Source organism: Schistocerca americana, chromosome 4 (assembly GCF_021461395.2).
Source record: "Schistocerca americana isolate TAMUIC-IGC-003095 chromosome 4, iqSchAmer2.1, whole genome shotgun sequence".
Taxonomy (NCBI): Eukaryota; Metazoa; Arthropoda; class Insecta; order Orthoptera; family Acrididae; genus Schistocerca; species Schistocerca americana.
In genome coordinates, this window is record NC_060122.1 from 831452506 (window position 1) to 831475694 (window position 23189).

General features: G+C 39.1%; 1 protein-coding gene across 1 annotated transcript in view; it reads left to right on the forward strand.

Moving 5' to 3' along the window:
• LOC124613837 (osmotic avoidance abnormal protein 3-like) overlaps positions 1-23189 on the forward strand; it is a 303288-nt gene that overhangs the window by 205258 nt on the left and 74841 nt on the right. The window contains exon 9 of the mRNA XM_047142560.1: positions 19494-19632. Coding sequence (XP_046998516.1) covers positions 19494-19632 — 139 coding nt within the window. The remainder of the gene's footprint in view (positions 1-19493; positions 19633-23189) is intronic.

Sequence of the window (23189 nt, forward strand, 5' to 3'; positions counted from 1 at the left end):
GCTTACATAACAGCTGGTATATGACATGTGTCATTTCACATGTGGCTCTCTCTTTGATAGTATATGTTTTGCCAGTTACAGGGCTGCAATAGGTGGTGGTAGGAGGGGTGCATAGGGCAAGCCTTGGAGCAGTGATAGTCACAGGGGTAGGAGCCAAAGGGTGGGGAGATGGATGCCGAATAAGCATAGGGTCTGACAAGGATATTGAAGAGATTGGGAGGGCAACAAATGTCCATTCAAGGTGTGGTTGGCAAAATCTCAGACAGAATGGATCTCATTTCAGTGCATGATTTTATGAAATCATGGCCTTGACGATGTAGCTGATTGATACATTCAAGACCAGTATAATACTGGGTGATAAGTGGTGTGCTCTGAAGTTGTTTTTTGGAGTGATTAGCAGTACCAGGATTGGATGTGATGGCCCAGTAAATCTGCTTTTGAACTAGGCTGTTGGGATAATTATGTCCAGTGAAGGCTGAAGTGAGAGTGGTGGTGTATTGCTGTAAGGAGTCTGCATCTGAACAAATATGTTGGCCTCGAATGCCAAGGCTGTATGGGAGGGAATGTTTGACATCGAAAGGATGGCAACTGCCAGAATTAAGTACTGTTGTTTGTTAGTCGCTTTGATGTGGACAGAAGTGTGTAGCTGGCCTTCAGTGAGGATATCAATGTCAAAAAAAATGGCATGGGATTCAGAATAGGACCATATGAAATTTAATTGGGAAAGGTATTTAGAGATTCCAGGAATTTGAGCAGGTGAGCCTCACTGTGAGTTCACATGGCAATGATGTCATCAATGTATCTAAACCAAACCAGGGCTGAAGGCTTATGGAAAACCCCTCCATGCAACTCATGAAAAAGGTTGGCGTAGGAAGGAGCCATCCTGGTTTCCATGGCCTGTTCTGTTTGTATACCTGCCCCTCAAAGGTGAAGTAATTGTTGGTAAGTATGAAGTTGATTAAGGTGAGCAAGAAGGATGTCATAGTTTTGGAATCAGGTGGGCATTGACTGAGGAAATGTTCAGCAGCAGACAGACCATGTACACGGGGGATGTTGGTATAGAGGGAGATGGCATCAGTGGTGACAACCAAGATGTGTGGTGAGAGTGGTACGGGTACAGACTTCAGATGATCTAGGAAATGGTTGGTATCTTTAAAATAGGAGGGAGGTCTTTGTACTATGGATTGCAGGTGTTGATCAACTAAGGCAGATATACATTTGGTAGATGCTTTGAAGCCAGCAGCTATAGAATGGCCAGGATGACTTGGTTTGTAGATTCTAGGAAGAAGGTAAAAGGTGGGGTGTGTGGTTTGGATGGGGTAAGAAGTTCTATGGATTGAGGTGTAAGTACTCATCAGGGGCCTGAGATTCATAGGAGGGATTTCATGTCAGTTTGAATCACAGGGATGGGATCTTGATGGCAGATACTGTATGTAGAGGTGTTAGACAGCTGATGCAGACCTTCATTAATGTACTCCAGTTGGACAAGTACCACTGTAGTAGATCCTTTTGCTGCTGGGAGGATAATGATGGAGTCATCAGCTTTTAGGAAATATAAAGCCTGGAGTTCTGTACAGGACAGGTAAGTGTCATGTATGGACATGAGGAAAGGTTATGAAGCAGTGCTGGATGTGAGAAATTCTCAGAAGACTTGTAAAGGATGATTCTGAGGTAGTGGTGGTGGATCAAGTTGGGATCATAGTCAGAACTGTTCAAGACAGGGTTCAATGCCAGGTTTGCTATTGGAAAGGTTTTGGGATTGAGCTGCAAAATGATATTTCCTTTTGACATTATGTGTAAAGGAAAGTAGGTCCTTCACCAAAGCAGCATTGTTAAATGCAGGTTTGTGGCTGAAAGTGTCTGACCACACGACACACACAGTGAGGGAGCAAACGCGGTAGGAACGGGCGTTGCAGCTGCTGCAAATGCGGTTGCATGCTGTTGGTATGTCGGGAACATAGCGGTATGTGCTTCGGGCGAAAGTACCTGGTCGTGTGTTGGGCTGGTATGTAACATATTCATACGGGATGTTGCTGAGCACTGTGGTGAGTGAAGTTCTTGTTTCACCTGCTGTATGGAGTCTAGAAACTGCCATGCGTTTGGATGCACTGCAACATGTGTGGGCCATGCTATGTGGACTGTACTAGTGGGGTTATGTTGTGCACAAGGGTTTAACACTGAAGTCGGAGCCGTCGATGGCTGAATTACCGGCAATTCGTCCATGAACGAAATTGTAGGCAAACTTATGGCGAGCTCCGGGTCACAAATCACGTGGTGGTTCATTGACGCATAATGGTGGCAGGAGGAAAGATGAGAAATGTGCGTACTGTGGTCGTATCAAAAAAGTCCAGGGTCACCACTATGAGAATCAGGTCACTTAGCTGCCGTAATAACCTGAACACCACTTGTATGAAACTTGTATTTATTCTAACTGTACAATTACACATATACACACATAAAAAAACCTGGCGAGTGTCTCCGGTCGAAACGTATACACACACAGCACAAAGGCGAGCACCAAGACCCGCGTCTTGAAGAGCGTGTCAGTGCGCAGAGATACCACTCTGCTCCATTCCAGTGGTCGATGATCGCCACAAGTTCTATAATTTAAACTTACTGAGGTCGCTGGTCTCCTCCACAGATCCAAGAGATCTTATTTCAGATATTAGTTTGTTAATAGCCTCTTTTTAACACTTTCTTAAACATATTGTGCGTAATGTTTTTGTATTCCTTGTTTCTACAGGCAATACCCGGAGATTATTTTAGGTTTATACAGTAACAGAAAAAAAAATTGCACCCCTAAAAACGAATTGTGCAATATAAACAACAGTTAGCAGACACGTTTCTGCATCTGAAAGATGATGTCTATTCAGATTCCACACTAGTCACAAAAGAGGGGCACTAGTAGCACCACTGTGAGAAGGAAAATCAAGTTTGTTTTAAATACACACTGTAACAGTCATGAGCATTAATTATCTTTGAGGTTGAACATAGTGAGTTTGTATTAGTCAAGAACCCCTTTAACAGAACAACAATGCCGTTATCAATACCTCACTGAGTCTGAACGAGGTTATGTAACAGGACTACAAAAAGCTGGATGTTCCTTCTTCGATATTGCAGAAAGACCTGGCAGGAATGTTGCCACAACATATGATTGTTGGCAGCAGTGGCCATGAGAACATATGGTCACAAGAATGCTTTTCTCTTGAATGCGACATGGTACTACCAAGAGGGAAGACCATCATGTTTGGCGTATGGCTCTGACACATTGTACAGCATCTGCAGCAGCAATTTTAGCAGCAGTTGGCATCAGGGTGACACAACACAGTGTTACAAATCAGTTATGTTAAGAAAAGCTCCACACCAGACATCTGTAGCATACATTCCCCTAAGTATTAAGATGGCGGCTAGTGTTAAAGCAAATCGTGTATCTCCGAAAAAAAAAGTAAAATTCGATGGAAAAAAAGAAATCGTGTATGAGTTGTAAGGACGAGATATCAAAGCTAAAGTCTACAATTCATAATCGGTACTCTAAAACAGGATATAAAAGAACTTCAATCAGGAAAATAGGGGAAGCAAGAAGACACGGCCTCCACAGGAAAATGGGAATCAGTGACCGAAGAAAACTCTATCCAGGAAGATAAATCTCAAAGAAGCAGTGTAACTTTAATACAAAAAAACAGTGTGCAAAAATTGAGTGTAGTAAATCATGGAATACAGCCATCTGAAGAAAAACTGTTGCAAGGAACTGAAAGTAAACAAAAACGTGTGCAAACAAACAACTCTAGCATGGTAGCGGAAAAGCATGTAAACAGATCAAACTTTCCTCAAAATCTTGAACTTCCAAACATACCGGTAGTGAAAAGTAAACTGTCAAATTCTCAAAGAAAGTTATTGACTGATTCTAATATCGTGTGCAAAAACAGATTCAGTGTGCTATCAGAAAAAACGAACAGACAAAGTGAAGCAAATATACAAACGAAAGTTTCGGAACCGAAAACAACAAACGAAAACAGTCAATGTAAAAAACAAGATGCTGGCATTATTTATTTATTTTCTGATAGTCATGGAAAAGACTGGCAAAGGTCATGAACGAAAAACTAATAAATGAAAGTGTTATTGGATTTGTGAAGCCAGGTGCTCCACTGCGAGAAGTTACTCAGCATATTGACACACACAGTAACCATGGAAATTGTAACTCTTGCATTATTTTAGCTGGCACAAATGATGTCTACAAGAACGAGCCAAATTCGCTTTGTGATCTTTAAGGGAAACATTGGCAAAAGTTATGGACATGAAAGTTTTCGTAATAAGCATCCCTATGAGACATGACCTCATCAAAACATCGTGTGTGAATGCAGAAATGGAAGCAACTAACCGAAAGTTTGAGATTAATATGTAAGCTCTTCAGCAATGTGACATATATTAATGTCAAAAAAGAGAAGATTTCACTACCCATGGATTGCATAGAAACATGAAATGGAAAGTAGCACTGTGCGATGCAATCATGGAACAATTAAACCGAAATCAGCCAGGCTTAGTGCAGCCTCCAATTGTAGCAGCAGCAGCAATGGAATCACCAATTTCAAATGAAGAACATATTACTCCAATGACTTCAGGAAGTGTTGAAGCAGCAAGAAGAGGATCCCCATCTAGCCTAGTTGCAGTTCCTCAAATTACAACTCCAAAAATTACAGCAGAAACGCCATCACACTACTAGTCAACTCGCCCAACACGAAACAGGAAAGAACCACAACGTGATTCCATAGAAATGTTGATTTCATCTTCTAAAACATCAGTCTGGAAAGAAAACTTCAATTGTAAAAGTGTTAAAAATGATATGTCATGTGCAGCTGTCGAACATAAGGTAGGCCAAAACAACCTAGTAAATAAGTCATCGTCGAAATTTATGCTCCTGCACCAAAATGTACAATCCTTATCAAATAAAGTTAGTGAGATAGAAATATTGTTATCAGATGAACTAAAAGAAGTGTCTGTTATATGTGTTAGTGAGCACTGGTTATCCGAAAATATGTTACATCACACAAGGATAGAGGGCTTTACCCTTTCATCTTTTTTTTTGTAGGAAAACCTCCATGCATGGAGGAACATGCATATATGTTAGAGAGGATGTCAAACACGAAAATTTAAAGTTCACTAACCAGCTATGGGAAGAGCAAAACTTCGAAATTTCCGCTACACAACTGACAAATTTATATAATTGTTATTTGCATACAAAGAAGCCCAGATGGAAACGTAACTACTTTCACTGAAAATCTTGAGAAGGCACTTAACAGTATAAAAATAGTTAGTAAAACAACCATCATATGTGGTGACTTTAATATAGATTTCAGCAAGAACTCAAAAGACAGATTAAACCTTGAGGCCTTATTAAAAGCCTACAATATACATACAACTATCAAATCCCCCACCAGAGTCACCAAATCATCAAGCAGTGCTATAGATCAGATAGATCAGATAGAACACTTCAGGCACTTACTGAAAAAAGAAACATGGAATGATATAGACAACTATGAGGACACATGTAAAAAGTTTGACATGTTCATGGAAATATTCCCCCATTATTTCAATATTTCTTTTCCAGTTAAAAACCAAACATTAAAAACTAAAAAAAGAAATGTTACATGGCAGACGAAAGGCATTAAAATATCATGTGCTGAAAAGAGGAGACTTTATGAAATCTCAAAAACACAAAATGTTACAGAAGAATTTCTTGTGCATTTCAAGAATTATAAGAGAGTGCTTCACAAAGTCATAAAAGAAGCTAAAAAAACAACAAATGATCACCATATAAAAATGGCCAGGAACAAAATGAAAGCCATGTGGAAGATAGTCAGAGAACAAGTAGGAAATGAGACCTCCCAAAATGTAAATCTCCAGGTAATCCAAGATGACAAAAAAAAAAAATACAAATCCAGAAGAAGTAGCCAATGCTTTTAATACATACTTTGCAAATATTAGCGAAAAATTACTATCTGACATAAAATCTTCAAATAAAAATCCTGCTACAACACTATCAAATCAAAATAGAAACTGCAACTCCCTATTTCTTACTCCAACCAACCCTAAGGAAATTATACTATCAATTAGAGAGTTAAAAACAAAATTTTCAACAGGTGTGGATGAGATTCCAGATTATGTCTTTAAAAATGTGGGGGACCTCATTGCAATACCATTAGCCCACATTTTCAACAGTTCATTAACAAATGGAGTCTTCCCTTCCTGCTCAGAGACAGTGAAACTAAAACCACTGTTCAAAAAGGATAAGAAAGAAGACATAGCCAATTATAGACCTATTGCCATGCTATCTACATTTTCGAAAATACTAGAAAATTTTTTTCGTAAGAGGTTGCTAGATTTTCTAGGAAAGTGGAAAATATTATCCACAACCCAACATGGCTTCCGGAAAGGCTGATCAACAGAAACAGCAATATATGAATTTCTGGGTGAAGTACTCGAAAAAATTGATAGTGGACAAAAAGTAACTGGCATATGCCTTGATCTGTCTAAGGCTTTTGACATCATAGACCACACTCTATTGTTGCAGAAGCTTGAAAGAATTTGTATCAAAGGTATGCCGAACAGCTGGCTTAGATCATATCTTACTGTCCGCAAGCAAGTAATAGAAATACATTTTCACAAAGAAAATAAATCAACAAGACACTATTCTGATTATAAAGCAGTAAAATATGGAGAACCGCAGGGCTCGGTACTGGGCTCCATCCTATTTTTGATATATATAAATGACCTAACATCAACCAACCAGTACCATAGCACTATCCAGTTTGCAGATGACACAAGCATATTAGTCGGAGGGAAGACTGCAGAGATACTACAGACAAGACTGTCTGAGGCATTAACAAATGTTGTAAACTGGTTCAACCAAAACAAACTAATAATAAATAAAAGTAAAACAGTAGCATTAAATTTTCATAATGTCAAGAGAAACATTGAAGAGGATATAAGAATTCAGATGTCAGACACGGATATTGCAAGTGTGCCTAATACAAAATTTCTGGGGGTCTGGCTACAGGATAATCTTAGATGGGAAACTCACATTGACAACATATTAAAGAAGCTAAGTACCATGTGTTATTTAATGAGAGTGCTAGAAAACTGCTGTCATAAGGACTGTCTAATGACAGTTTACTATTCTAATATACATTCTGTCCTAAAATATGGGATCACTTTTTGGGGTAACTCGCCATCCTGCCTAAAACTCTTCAGGATAAAAGAAAGAATAGTGAGAATCATGGCTGGAATAAAAAGGACCAAACCATGTAGACCATTATTTAAAAGGATGGGGATTCTTCCCCTTCCATGTATTTTCCTATTTGAAAGTGCAGTGCTTATAAAGAAATATACAATAACAAATCCTAGTATCCTCCCCAAAAATGAAAATGTTCATCATCATAATACAAGACAGAAAACTGACTTTCATGTACTCCACACAAAAACCAGTTTGTGCCAAAAAGGAACATTACACCATGGAAAAATTATCTACAATAAATTGCCAAGAGAAATGAAAGTAAAGACTGATGTAAAAAATTTTAAAGCAGCATTAAAAGAATATCTGTACACACTTTGCTTTTATAGCGTGGAAGAGTTCCTCCAAAATCTTTAAGAGTCTAAGTTATGATTATGCAAATACTGTAACCATTAATATTGGCCTATAAATACATTCAGATGTAATTCTCAAGTTTCTAATGGGGTTCAAGTATAAGTTGTATACCGACTTTCCCAGTATATGAAGTAAAATTCTGTGAATGTAATTCTCTAGTGTACATGTCAATTCATAGTGTAGAAGAGTTCCTCAAAAATCCTTAGAGCTTAAGTGAGGATCATGTAAATACTGTAATCGTTAATATTGGCTTATACATGTATTCAGTTGTAAACTTCAAGTTTCTAATGTGGTTTAATTATAACTTACACATTGACTTGCCCAGTATATGAAGTGCTGTAAAATTTTGTGAAGATAATTTTCTAGTTTCTAAAGTGTTTTAATTGTAAGATATACTTTGATCTGCCCAATATCTGATGTGCTGTACTGTACATGTAAGATTTACTGGACCAATAAATACAATACAATACAATACAATACCCCAAACCTACCATTTGTGACTTCAGTGGAGTCAAATGAGAACTCATTGAAGGTCAGGGTGGGGGCCCATTGTGTTTTCTGATGAAAGCTGGTTCTGCCTCTGTCCCAGTTATCTGCATTTTATAGTGGAATTCCCATTGCACTCTTAATGTTACCACCCTTGCTTTCAATTTTACTGAATGTTGTTTTGACCTTTCTAAATGCTGAGTCAGTCCTTCTGCCAATAATTTCTTGTTGATTTCTCCTTGCTTTTCATACAGCCATTAGCTTCCCTGCATTTCCTATTTATTTCATTCCTAAATGGCTTGTATTTCTGTATTGCTGAATTTCCCTGAACTTTTTTGTACTACCTCCTTTCATCAATCAACTAAAGCATTTCTTCTCTTATTCATGATTTCTTTGCAGTTACCTTTCTGTACCTATGTTTTCTTTCCACCCTCTGTGATTGCCCTTTTTAGACATGTCCATTTCTTTTCAGCATAACTGCCAGTTGAGCTATTCCTTATCACAGTTTCTACGGACACAGAGAACTTCAAACGAATCTCTTCATTCCTTTGTACTTCTGTATCCCACTTTTTTGTAAACTGATACTTTCTGACTAGTCTAACTTCAGCCTACTCTCCATCACTCCTAAATTGTGATCTGAGTCTATATTGGCTTCTGTGTATACCTTACAATGCAGTATCTGATTTTGGTATCTCTGCCTAACTGTAATGTGATCTAACTGAATCTTCCCGCATCTTCTGGCCTTTTCCAAGTATACATCTTCTTCTATCACATCATCAGAAAAGTCTTCCTGCTCTTAGAGGCCTCCAATACATTTTTTCCATTTATCAGATCGACTGCTTCATCTTTTGGTGTTCGCTATGCCTTCATTCCCCATAGAGTGTGTCACTGGGGCAGCAGCCCATGAGGTGTACTAATATGTCTTTATGGGTTGGCATAATGTACACAGAATGCCCTGTGAGCCCATCCAGATATGGCACACAGCCATTCTTCTCCCACTCCATAGTAAACCTGATAGGTTTGTAAATGGAGTTATAGTGCTCCAAAAACTCTCAATTTATTCTCACTGTGGGGCCACATTATGAAGACATGATCTGTGTGTCTCCACAACATTGGCAGTTTTAAAACTGCCAAGTTAGGTGCTTTTCTTCAAAATTCTCCATAGATAAATCAGTGAGTGACAGTGACAACATCAGATTGTTCAAGTAACTGGTTATCAAATAAAACTTAATTGGAGGTTGGCACATGGTTAAATAATACTGTTATGTGTTACTCAAACCTGCTATCAATAAGAGAAGGAGAATCAAGAATAGGCACTTCAGTAAACAAGGAGGTAAGGTAAAAGGTAACTAATAAATCAGACTTGTTAGTTCCAAAGTTTTTAAGAATCACAACGTATTTTTTGTTTGTATTAGCTGGGAATCCTGTCAACCAAAATAGGCACAAACCAGTATTGTCAGCGGAAAAAAAAATAGTTGTAATTCTTGCTTATGTGTCTTTATGAGGCCATAGAGACAGTAATTTTCCATTGCTATAATATGACCTATCTGATCGATGTCTTCACTGTCAGATCTGTGGCTGTAACACATATGACGTGGATTGACATATTCATTTTTTTTAAAAATATTCTTTGCCTACAGAAGTTACAAAAAAGCTAGTCAAATGGCCTTCAACAATGTACCTCTTGAGTCTGACTCCAGTGCTTTCTTATAAACTTACTTTCAAATAATATGACAAAAGATATGCTTAGTATGATTTTAAGAGATCTGACTAACTGAAATATTTGAAAGACAAATATTATATGGCTAAAATATGTTGGATTAACATAATTTTGTTAACTGTTATTTTAAATATTTTATTTCAAGAATTCAACACTAGAAATTAGTTATACGTAGAATCCTGAAAAATAAAATTCTCAGATCATTATTGTTCATTGTTTAACAATGGCCTTAATAATTGCTTATTGCATTCTTTTGCTAAATTGTAAAAAAAAGTTTGTCTTTTTTTAGTGGGCATTGTTCCAGGAATGCTGCATATGGTGATATCTTATGCAGGTAAGTTTGGAAGCCTCTTTTTTAAATAGTTTTGGTGAAGTTTTTCTGAAAATTTTTACAAGTAATACTTTGCAGCATACTTTTCACTCTTTAGTTGCAGAGCATGAAACACAATCACTTATCACTTAGGTATTGAATTTTCATAACTTGGAATTTTTCTGATCATGCATAACATTTTTGTCATTGTCTGTGTTCTTTGCTTTGGATCAGCAAACAAATAAATATTTATGTACAGTGTCTGCACTATTTACTGTGGACTGATGATGTATGAAAATGTTTTCAGCTGTCTTTTATTTCACACCTTTTGATAACACCACTGTTATCCAATGTTTCATTTTATTCTGTATATTTTGGAACACACAAAAGCACACAGTTTATGTTCTTCTTTTATACAGCTTTTGTTTTGTGAGAGATCAGAGATCTGTATGTTTAGTTGAACTAAGAATAGCTGTTAATTATTCCACTGCTATAGTGACTAGATAAACATACTCACTCTAAAGTTGTGTTCTTGTTTTGATTTTGCTTTTTCGCACTGCAAAAATTCACATTTTAGTTATATAAATTGTTTTATTATTATGTTAAATTTTTGTGCTAGTGAATGTTAGCACAGCCACAAAATATTCTACCTTTTATTACTTCTCTGTGTAGTTTCTACTGCTAGAATGAATATACTGCTTTAGTTGATAGGTTCCATCAGTTTGTTGTAAGTACTCAGTTTGAACATCATTTTGGCAGTCTTCGAGCTAATTTTGGATGTTCCCATGATGTTGACTTTGTTATTAATGGAAGCACAAAGTCACAAGTAACAGCCTAGAAACTCTACTAGCTCCTTCTCTTTTTCTTCCCTTAAGTATGGCCCTTGCCAGGTTTTTCACAAGCAGACAATATTCTACTCAGCCATTCCATAAGTAGATTTCATGTGCCATTTACTCCAACCCTCCTTCCCTTGCTTCCTCCCCCCCTCCCCCCCCCCTCTCTCTCTCTCTCTGACAACTCTTTTTTTTATGAATGATTTCATTGGCAGATAGGTCTGATGAGAGAGAAAGTATTTTGGGCAACTGGGAGGGGTTTAGGATGTGTCAGACAACATGAGGATATTTTAGTATTTGTTTCTTTAAAGCCCAGAAATCTTATACTGTGTAACCACAAAGATATGGTGCTGATACCTTTTAGCACACTGTATTTGCAAACAACATCAGATGTTTAGAATGGCAGCAATAATCTAACATTTATATTAAGCATCTAAACAGATTAAAATGTACATGAAAACTCAGTGCGCATATTGTGCAGAATACAGTAGTGGCTATAATAACAAGAATGACAAAAGACTAAGCATCTATTTTAATACACAAAAACTGAGCAGATACATGGTAATATCTTAATATAGCATGTTACGTATCAGTGCAAGCATGTTATATCTATATAAATCTATGAAACAGTGAGAAACAGAAATTTTGCCTTAAGCAGGAGGTGAGTGTATAAAGTAATTATTAGCACTGTTAAACACACTGTTAGGGAGAAGATAAGGTCAAGTATTTAATGCAATTTTGTCTTCAGGTACTCATCAACAAAATAAAAAGTATGTTTCATTAGTAAATCCTTAACTTTCTTCCTAAAGCTATTGTTTTTGTTTCTTATTGATGGGGGTACTTTGCTGGAAAGTGTGCTACCCATATTTCTCACCTTCTTGTGATTTCTGCTTAATCCTTGCCTAACCAGATGAATGTTTGCTTTTTTTCTTGTGTCACAGCTGTGGATATCCCATTTGTAAAGAGATCATGTTTTTTTTGACAAAAAAACTCTCTATAAATGCAGGGGACTGGCAATATATTAAGCTCTTATATGAATCAAACAATGGAAAATCCAAGATGGAATGTAACAATACCAGAGAAGGAAAGTTGCTACTCAGCATATAGCGGAGATGCTGAGTCATGATAGGCACAACGAAAAGATTCACACAAGCTCTTATATGAAGTGTGCAACCCGTACCACTTTCCTGTACTTAGTTGTAATGAGGAGATTATCTGCAAGCTCGCTTCCCATGTATTGATTCTTCTCATAACAGATTTGTAGGCTAGTTTTCTATGAGATTTTGTGAAGCTTCTCCAGTGCAAGTTTGGCGTCTTCTCTAATGTTGGTTAGAATTCCAAGATCGTCTGTGAAAGCCAGACAGTTCACATTGATTCTCTGCTGTTTTTTTTAATACCACGTTGGATTCCCTTTTTTGCTTTTCCCATGCCCTCAATTTTTTTCAGAACCACGTTAAATACACTATGTGATCAAAAGTATCTGGACACCCCCAAAAACATATGTTTTTCACATTAGGTGCATTGCACTGCCACTAACTGCAAGGTACTCCATATCAGTGACCTAAGTAGTCATTAGACATCGTGAGAGAGCAGAATGGGGTGCTTCGTGGAACTCACGGACTTTGAACATGGTCTGGTGATTGGGCGTCACTTGTGTCAAACATCTGTATGCAACATTTCCTCACTCCCAAACATCTCTAGGTCCACTGTTTCCGAAACTTGAAGGGACACATACAGCACAAAAGCATACAGGCCAACCTCATCTGTTGACTGACAGAGACCACCAACAGTTGAAGAGGGTCATAATGTGTATAAACCAGACATCTATCCAAACCATCACACAGGAATTCCAAACTGCATCAGGATCCACTGCAAGTACTATGACAGTTAGGCGGGAGGTGAGAAAACTTGTATTTCATGATCGAGCAGCTGCTCATAAGCCACACATCACACCAGTAAACGCCAAATGACGTCTCACTTGGTGTTAGGAGCATAAATATTGGACAACTCAACATTGGAAAAACGTGGTGTGCAGTGACAAATCACAGTACACAATGAGCCAATCCAATGGCAGGGTATGGGTATGGCGAATGCCCGGTGAACATCATCTGCCAGTGTGTGTAGTGCCAACAGTAAAATTCGGAGGCGATGGTGTTATGGTGTGGTTGTATTTTTGATGGAGGGGGTTTGCACCACTTGTCATTTTGTGTGGCACTATCACAGCACAGGCCTTCATTGATGTTTTAAGCACCTTCTGGCTTCCAACTGTTGAAGAGCAATTCGGGGATGGCGACTGCATATTTCAACATGGTCGAGCACCTGTTCATAATGCATGACCTGTGGCAGAGTGGTACACAACAATAACATCCCTGTAATGGGCTGGCCTGCACAGAGTCCTGACCTGACACCTGTGGGATGTTTTGGAATGCCGACTTCATGCCAGGCTTCAACATCCAACATTGATACCTCTCCTCCGTGCAGTACTCTGTGAAGAATGGGCTGCCATTTACCAAGAAACCTTCCAGCACCTGATTGAATGTATGCCTGCGAGAGTGGAAGCTGTCATCAATGCTAAGGGTGGGCCAACACCATATTGAAGTCCAGCATTACTAATGGAGGGTGCAATGAACTTGTAAGTCATTTTCAGCCAGGTGTCCAGATACTTTTGATTACATAGTGTAGAAGGGGGGAGAAGCCATCTCCTTGGCAAACACCTATGTGAATATGAAATGCTTCTGATGTTTTTCCTGTGAATTTAACTTTGAGGTTGCACCTGTTGATGCCTGTTGGATAATTGATCTTGTTTTTCTGTCGCTCTTGAAGTCCTCTAAAGTGTGAAATAATGCTTGCCTATCTATTGAATAACAAGTCTTTTTAAAATTAACAAAAGTTACCACTGTATTTCTACACCTTCTCATCTGAAACATTGTCTTTTGGTATCATATCTGTTCAATGTAAGATTGACCTTTGCGAAATCCTGCCTGACACTCTCCTATTAATTGGTCCACCTGTTCTTCTAGTCAACTTAACAGAGCTTTGAAATAATTTTGCATACTACAGGGAGCAGTGAATTTCCGCTGTAGTTGTTTGAATTGGTTTTGATTCCTTTTTTGTGGAGAGGATGAATTAATGCACATTTCCACTCTGCAGGTATTTGTTCAGTTTCCCAAATGTTTGATAAAATTCTGTGAGTTGCTTGTGTGAGATTATTGTCTTTTAATTCCTGCTGTGACTCTGTCTTCCCCGGGAGACTTGTTGTTCTTCAAATAATTGTTATTTCCTTTACCTCTTTAAGACATGGTGGTTTTGAATCAGGATTGGATTTTCTTTTATTTTCTTTATTTTATTTTATTTTTTCCCAAACTCTAGCTGTTCTATCAGCATATCAGAGATTTGCAGTTGAGAAGTGAATGAAAATACCTAGCTAAAATCTTACAATTATTTCTTGTGTTGATTTCCAGTTATTCAACAAGCCAGCAAAAGAACATATTAGATACCTCATCATGTTTTCTCTGGAAATTTTGTAAAAATTTCTGGCATTATTCTTGATAAACACTTGTTCAATTTCCTTGAGTCAGTTTACATTATATCTACATTTTTCTCTTTGTATTGCCCCAGATGAACTTTTTTGTATTCTCAAAACTTCCTGCTATTTTTCTGGAGTTTTGTCGCTACTGAGAGTTTTCCATGTTTATATTTTCTCTTATATTTCTTCATCACATGTGCTGTTCCGCCACCCGTGTTTTCTCTTTCTTGCGTGTTTGCCTAATCTCATAGTGTTTGTCAGTGCTTCTGCAAGTTCCTTCCAATTTGTTGAGTTTGATCACCTAATTTCCTGAAGTCTGGATAACTTCTTCTGCATTTTCTGGCTGAGCTCACTTTTGACTGTGAATGCTCTAACTATTTATGCTACTAACATAGGATGGAGCAGTGCATAAAAAGAGGTCTGTTGTTTCTGTTAGTGCTTGCAAAATAATGATAAATGTTACAGTACTGCAGTGGGGAGAAGGAAAATGTAAGATTTATCAAGTTTCAGATATTCTGGATTAATTCTAAATATTTTATTCATTTGTGTTTTCTTCCCCTATTTCGTTGAAATCTAATCTTTATTCGCAGCAAATGGCAGACTGACTCAAAAAAATCCCTTTCTCATTCATACATTGAGTATTTCTTTGGTTTTTGTATTGAATATAGCAACATGATCTATCTGAAACTCACCCAAAGTTGAGTTTGATGATTTCCATGTTGTAAGTTTGTTTACAGGTTTAAGGAATTGCATGGACATGATTTTAAGATCAAAATTTTTGCAGACATTAATTAGTCTCTCACCATTTGTATTTGCTTCCTTGTGCGCCATGTGAATTCCTGTTGTTTTCCTTAATTTTTTCTCTTTTGCCAAATTGTCCATTGAAATCTCCTAACAGAATGTTCACATGATGTGTAGGGATTTTATTTGAGGTTTCTCCAGTTCCCAGAAGTCATCTGTTATCTATAGATTCTTGTATTGTAGTCATTTGTGGGAGCTTCCACATTTATCAGTGTGTATGCCTTGTTTTCTGATTTCATTGAGGTTGTGGAGATTCTGTCTGATATTGAGTGGAATTTTATTACTGAATCTATAATTGATTTGTGCATTGTGCACACAAAAGCTGTGCCAAATTGTTTGTTCAGCTGGACTGCAGGTTTTTCTTTGTAGATTCTGAAGTGAATAAAAATGATTTTCATTGGTAAATCATGTTCCTTGAATCACAAGGATTTTTATGTGAAATGTTTCCATCATGTTTGTGAACTGTTTCAGTTTACCTTCTTTGGAGAGAGGGAAAGTTTTAAGAGTTCCTATGAAGTTTGTCTGGTTCAATCTTAGAGGTTTTGAGAACCACAAACTCCTCTGCGAGTGATGTTCCTGGTCCCCCAGAATCTGATGACCAGGAAAATTCGATTTAGAGACTGATTCCTGGAATAGTGGAATTCCTACCTTTTGTCCCATCATGCTTATTCAACTTGTTTTGTAGTGATCTTCTGTGAAGGTCACATGGTTATGACTTGATTTCTGAGATCCAGAACAGATGCTGACCACTAACTACTGGATTTCAGGACAGATGCTAATGGATTTGGGCTGCCCCTTCCACCATTTCCACCATAATACTGATGATCTTCATCTCCACTGACACTGCCATTGGGATCTTCACCATTACCCTGCCAAGGATCCCTCACGAGGTACTATCACCCGGACTAGGCGAACCAAGGTTTTTTAATGAGGTGTTATTCCTCCCCCTCCTCTTTTCTCAACCATAATTGGGATCAGCTATGGCACAGTTATATATTCTCTTACCTTTACAGCTACCCATTATAGTGTAATTTCATGAGTGGAACAGTAACAGTACAGTCCACATATTTGGCAAAATTCTAATTTCTTTCAATCAAAAACTTTTTCCAATAAAAATTATCGTTTTATTTTTTTAAATTACACTACAAGATGTCAAATTAATGATAACTGGGACTTCTCTCAAGAAATTCGCTGCAGAATTGAACAGGCCATAAGTTATTTCCAGATAATGAATAAAGTTATAACTGGCTGGGAAATAAGTATTACATTTCACACTCAACTGCCATGATGCTATGTGTTCAGCACCCTAGTCTATGGAGTTGAGTCATAGACACATAAAACAGTATTAGGTAAGAAATCGGATGCATTTGAAATGTGGGTGTATCAAAGCATGTTAAAGACACAATGGACAGATAAAGTCAGAAATTTTACTGTACTGTGGCATGTGAATGAAGGTTTAGAAATTATCAATACTATCAACAGAAGAAATCTTGAATATGTTGGTCATATAATGCACTAAAAAAAATAAAACCTGTTGCAGCTAATACATCAAGAAAATACTGATTTCAGATGTTGTCTAGGACATAGGAAATTATCTTGGCTACAGAACTTAGGTCAGCTGTCTGGACTGAGCATAGAATTGCTGTTCAAAAAGGCTATGGACAAAAATCACATGTCCTTGGAGGACGAGACACTTAAAAGAGGAGATCAGTTTTCTGTACTAGCATAATGTGAGCTCCACAGTTTTTTAAGAGCACATCACATTCTATTTTCTGTCAATCCTTTGTTTGGCAATTCATCACTAGGAATTTAATACTCTTGCCTGTAGGTAGCAAATCATCTGAAAACCTGAGGGCCATGATCAGCTTTGAGGACAACACTGCAGATTATGAAGTTTATTGGAACTCTTTATGCCATGCTAGTGTTCTCATCATTCTCTGACATTTGCTGGAATGATTCATGTATGATTTTGGAGCTCAGACGGTAGCCACTGTTTGTTCCAAAGTGTGGTACAGTTGGTTGCATCCTGTTTGTTCAGTGACTGACAGGATAGCCTCTTCAGCACGTTGAACAAGGTCCACAGGACTACACACTGAGTGTGCCTGGTCTCCTTCCCATCCCTTGCTGCCATTTTCCTAAGGGGTACCATTATTTTCCATATGTCTAAACTGCCTCCTCTTGACACAGTAGGCTTCTTAACTGGTGAAGTGAGTCTCAGTGGCTCTGGTTTGGTTTCACTTGAAGACAATAACTCAGAGTTGTTGGTTAGGGGGATCAGTAAACACCCGGAGTTCTCCCTGATCCCCTACACAAGGTGCCTTGCCCTACCACCTACATGCCATTAACACCTAGTGGAGATCAGTGACAGATCCCATACTTCCTGTAGAGGAGACAGGATCCATAGGAGAGGATACTGCTTGAGGTACCTTTCATATCTCTGGTGCATGAATCTTGGGAGATCTCCCAACACATCCCTTCACAACAGCTTCCAATTGCTTAATAATAGTCAGGGGGATTTCCAGCTGCTTACAAAAGTCAACTATTTCATCCTGTGTTTGAGAACCGAATTTATAATGGGCTAGCATTGTGGCTGCTGCAGAGTTTTACAGAACAGTAAACATATAAACACATAACTTTAAAACAGGCTTGGTGTTCTATCTTTAAATCTGGATCTGTTAAGCTAAACTGTTTAAGACTGCAAGCTTATTGAAGTCGTCTGCAATACTTTGTTGCTCTCTTGTTTATTGCCTAAATGAAATAGATGAGGAATAATTCTTAAATAGTTTTACCACTTCCCAAACTGAAAATTTCAAAATAAAGTGAAACTAAATCGGTAGTGCTCAAATTAAACAGCTGTGCTTCTGTGCAAACTGGTCAGGCAGTAATAGCATACCTGTCTTAGAGTAACTCAGGACTGTTGAAAGTAAAAAAAAAAAAAAAAAAAAAAAAAAAAAAAAAAAAAAAAAAAAAATTAAACCAGCCTAATCTTACTAGCAGTTCCAGGTAAATAACAGGTTCAGTCTGGATAACTTCTTCTTCATTTTCTGGCTGAGCTCACTTTTGACTGTGTATGCTCTAACTATTTATGCTACTAACATAGGATGGAGCAGTGCATCTTTTTCCTTCTCCCCACTGCAGCACTGTAACATTTATCATTATTTTGCAAGCACTAACAGAAACAACAGTCCTCTTTTTATGGATAAGTGTCATCATAGGTGATGGCACACAGGTGATAGCAAGCTGTGTGAAGGTTAAGTCATAGTCTATTGCCGATTTTTAAATATAATAACAGCTGTTATTCACAAATTGCATTTTCAATGGGTTCTTCAATGAATTATTATTACAGCACTCAGTGATGTTGCTTATTTAAGTTTGATAGTAATCTGAATTGGCTCTGTATCAGTCTGAAATTTTCTATCAATTATTCCATCCCAGCATCCCCTGCAAGAAGTGCCAAGCTACATTGGGCATGTATTACATAGCATACTAGTATGCTTGCTGTCCTGTACAGAATAATTGTATACATTTGACCCACTTTTTCATTCATAATTTGTTTTTAAATTCTTTCATATATTTTTATTAAATGACTTCTTGAGAATGTTGTTTTGTGCGAGGAAGATTCCTAGATCATTATGGTTACTTCTGTATTTGGTGTCACTTGCGTTTGGAAGGTAGGCGGGCTACTGGTGGAAGTAAGGCTGTACTCATCATGTGCTGTACTCATGTATCTTAGTCAGTGGAGCACTTGCCTGAAAAAGGCAAAAGTTCCAGATTAGACTCCCAAGAAGTTTCAAATTGGCCAACACTTGGATGCAGAATAAAATTTCATTTGGGAATCAATCCTCAAAATGATGGCTAAGTTTTTCTCTGCAGTATCCTTTCTTCTGGGAGTACTGGTGGAGATAAATCTGTGGGGGCAGGTCATGGGTCGTGCTTGGATAGCTCAGTTGGTAGAGCATTTGCCCATGAATGCCCAGAGTCCCAGTGTGCCATAAAGTTTTAATTTCCCAGGATGTTTCATATCAGCACAAACTCTGCTGGAGAGTGAAAGTTCATTCTGAATGTGATAAGTTATTTACACTGAAATAATAACTCTCTGTATTAACTGTGCATGTAGTGTTAATTTGCTATTTTAGTTTTTGAACTATTACAGAAATATGTTTATCTGCTTACAGGTGGAAAAAATTGCAAAAAAGCCTTGTAGGTGGAGAAAGAAAGCATGACTCCTTACTGAAGGCACGGTACATTAACATGAGACAAACTTTGCGTAAGACTATTTCTAGGCGTACTACATCAGATGAAGAAAGTATAGAGGTAAATATATTGTCTGAAGTGTCTGGGTAGATTTTTCCTTATATGAAGACAGCTTTCAATGTAATTTATTCAAAATTTGGCTTAAATGCTATCATTGCATATAAATGGATGAGAACTGGTCATAAAGTTACTTTACTTTTTATGATGTATTAAATTAGACTCATTATTAATTTCATAGACATATAGTGAGATAATCCCTGTGGGTATGGGATAAGTCAGAATGAAGCTTAGAGAATATTTGTTTTACACAAGAATTTGCATGTTTAAATTTATATTACAGAATAAGGTACATGGTAATGTATAAAAAGAGGTGAAATGCAGGAGATGAAAATACAATACAAAACGTACTACACCTGCATTCCAGGCAGGGGCAATTCTAGAAGTCAATCAAGTGGGGGCTAATGGAGGGGCGAGGGGGGTTTTGGTGGAATGGAAAATCATTTAAGAAAAGGAGAGTTGTGGTCCAACACCAACAAATTGGTAAAATTTGATGTTGCATAAAGTAGTTTTTGGTAACTATTTTACAGTTCAGGGTAAAAAATGTGTATTAATAAATAGTAAGATGCCCATTTTAAGTTAAATGATATTTATTGGTTTAAATAGTAAGCTATTTGCCACTCTTTATTTTTTTTGTTAAACTGTGTTTGAAATACCTATATTGCTACTTAATATAATGGAAGGAAACATTCCACGTGGGAAAAATTATATATAAAAACAAAGATGAGGTGACTTACCGAACAAAAGCGCTGGCAGGTCGATAGATACACAAACAAACACAAACATACACACAAAATTCAAGCTTTCGCAACAAACTGTTGCCTCATCAGGAAAGAGGGAAGGAGAGGGGAAGACGAAAGGAAGTGGGTTTTAAGGGAGAGGGTAAGGAGTCATTCCAATCCCGGGAGCGGAAAGACTTACCTTAGGGGGAAAAAAGGACAGGTATACACTAGCACACACGCACATATCCATCCACACATACAGACACAAGCAGACATATTTAAAGACAAAGAGTTTGGGCAGAGATGTCAGTCGAGGCAGAAGTGTAGAGGCAAAGAAGTTGTTGAAAGACAGGTGAGGTATGAGTGGCGGCAACTTGAAATTAGCGGAGATTGAGGCCTGGCGGATGACGAGAAGAGAGGATATACTGAAGGGCAAGTTCCCATCTCCGGAGTTTGGATAGGTTGGTGTTGGTGGGAAGTATCCAGATAACCCGGACGGTGTAACACTGTGCCAAGATGTGCTGGCTGTGCACCAAGGCATGTTTAGCCACAGGGTGATCCTCATTACCAACAAACACTGTCTGCCTGTGTCCATTCATGCGAATGGACAGTTTGTTGCTGGTCATTCCCACATAGAATGCATCACAGTGTAGGCAGGTCAGTTGGTAAATCACGTGGGTGCTTTCACACGTGGCTCTGCCTCTGATCGTGTACACCTTCCGGGTTACAGGACTGGAGTAGGTGGTGGTGGGAGGGTGCACGGGACAGGTTTTGCATCGGGGGCGGTTACAGGGATAGGAGCCAGAGGGTAGGGAAGGTGGTTTGGGGATTTCATAGGGATGAACTAACAGGTTACGAAGGTTAGGTGGACGGCGGAAAGACACTCTTGGTGGAGTGGGGAGGATTTCATGAAGGATGGATCTCATTTCAGGGCAGGATTTGAGGAAGTCGTATCCCTGCTGGAGAGCCACATTCAGAGTCTGGTCCAGTCCCGGAAAGTATCCTGTCACAAGTGGGGCACTTTTGTGGTTCTTCTGTGGGGGATTCTGGGTTTGAGGGGACGAGGAAGTGGCTCTGGTTATTTGCTTCTGTACCAGGTCGGGAGGGTAGTTGCGGGATACGAAAGCTGTTTTCAGGTTGTTGGTGTAATGATTCAGGGATTCCGGACTGGAGCAGATTCGTTTGCCACGAAGACCTAGGCTGTAGGGAAGGGACCGTTTGATGTGGAATGGGTGGCAGCTGTCATAATGGAGGTACTGTTGCTTGTTGGTGGGTTTGATGTGGACGGACGTGTGAAGTTGGCCATTGGACAGGTGGAGGTCAACGTCAAGGAAAGTAGCATGGGATTTGGAGTAGGACCAGGTGAAACTGATGGAACCAAAGGAGTTGAGGTTGGAGAGGAAATTCTCGAGTTCTTCTTCACTGTGAGTCCAGATCATGAAGATGTCATCAATAAATCTGTACCAAACTTTGGGTTGGCAGACTTGGGTAACCAAGAAGGCTTCCTCTAAGCGACCCATGAATAGGTTGGCGTACGAGGGGGCCATCCTGGTGCCCATGGCTGTTCCCTTTAATTGTTGGTATGTCTGGCCCTCAAAAGTGAAGAAGTTGTGGGTCAGGATGAAGCTGGCTAAGGTGATGAGGAAAGAGGTTTTAGGTAGGGTGGCAGGTGATCGGCATGAAAGGAAATGCTCCATCGCAGCGAGGCCCTGGACGTGCGGAATATTTGTGTATAAGGACGTGGCATCAATGGTTACAAGGATGGTTTCCGGGGGTAACAGATTGGGTAAGGATTCCAGGCGTTCAAGGAAGTGGTTGGTGTCCTTGATGAAGGATGGGAGACTGCATGTAATGGGTTGAAGGTGTTGATCTACGTAGGCAGAGATACGTTCTGTGGGGGCTTGGTAACCAGCTACAATGGGGCGGCCGGGATGATTGGGTTTGTGGATTTTAGGAAGAAGGTAGAAGGTAGGGGTGCGGGGTGTCGGTGGGGTCAGGAGGTTGATGGAGTCAGGTGAAAGGTTTTGCAGGGGGCCTAAGGTTCTGAGGATTCCTTGAAGCTCCGCCTGGACATCGGGAATGGGGTTACCTTGGCAAACTTTGTATGTGGTGTTGTCTGAAAGCTGACGCAGTCCCTCAGCCACATACTCCCGACGATCAAGTACCACGGTCGTGGAACCCTTGTCCGCCGGAAGAATGACGATGGATCGGTCAGCCTTCAGATCACGGATAGCCTGGGCTTCAGCAGTGGTGATGTTGGGTGTAGGATTAAGGTTTTTTAAGAAGGATTGAGATGCAAGGCTGGAAATCAGAAATTCCTGGAAGGTTTGGAGAGGGTGATTTTGAGGAAGAGGAGGTGGGTCCCGCTGTGACGGAGGACGGAACTGTTCCAGGCAGGGTTCAATTTGGATGGTGTCTTGAGGAGTGGGATCATTAGGAGTAGGATTAGGATCATTTTTCTTCATGGCAAAGTGATACTTCCAGTAGAGAGTACGAGTGTAGGACAGTAAATCTTTGACGAGGGCTGTTTGGTTGAATCTGGGAGTGGGGCTGAAGGTGAGGCCTTTGGATAGGACAGAGGTTTCGGATTGGGAGAGAGGTTTGGAGGAAAGGTTAACTACTGAATTAGGGTGTTGTGGTTCCAGATTGTGTTGATCGGAATTTTGAGGTTTTGGAGGGAGTGGAGCTGGAAGTGGGAGATTGAGTAGATGGGAGAGACTGGGTTTGTGTGCAATGAGAGGAGGTTGAGGTTTGCTGGAAAGGTTGTGAAGGGTGAGTGAGTTGCCTTTCCGGAGGTGGGAAACCAGGAGATTGGATAGTTTTTTGAGGTGGAGGGTG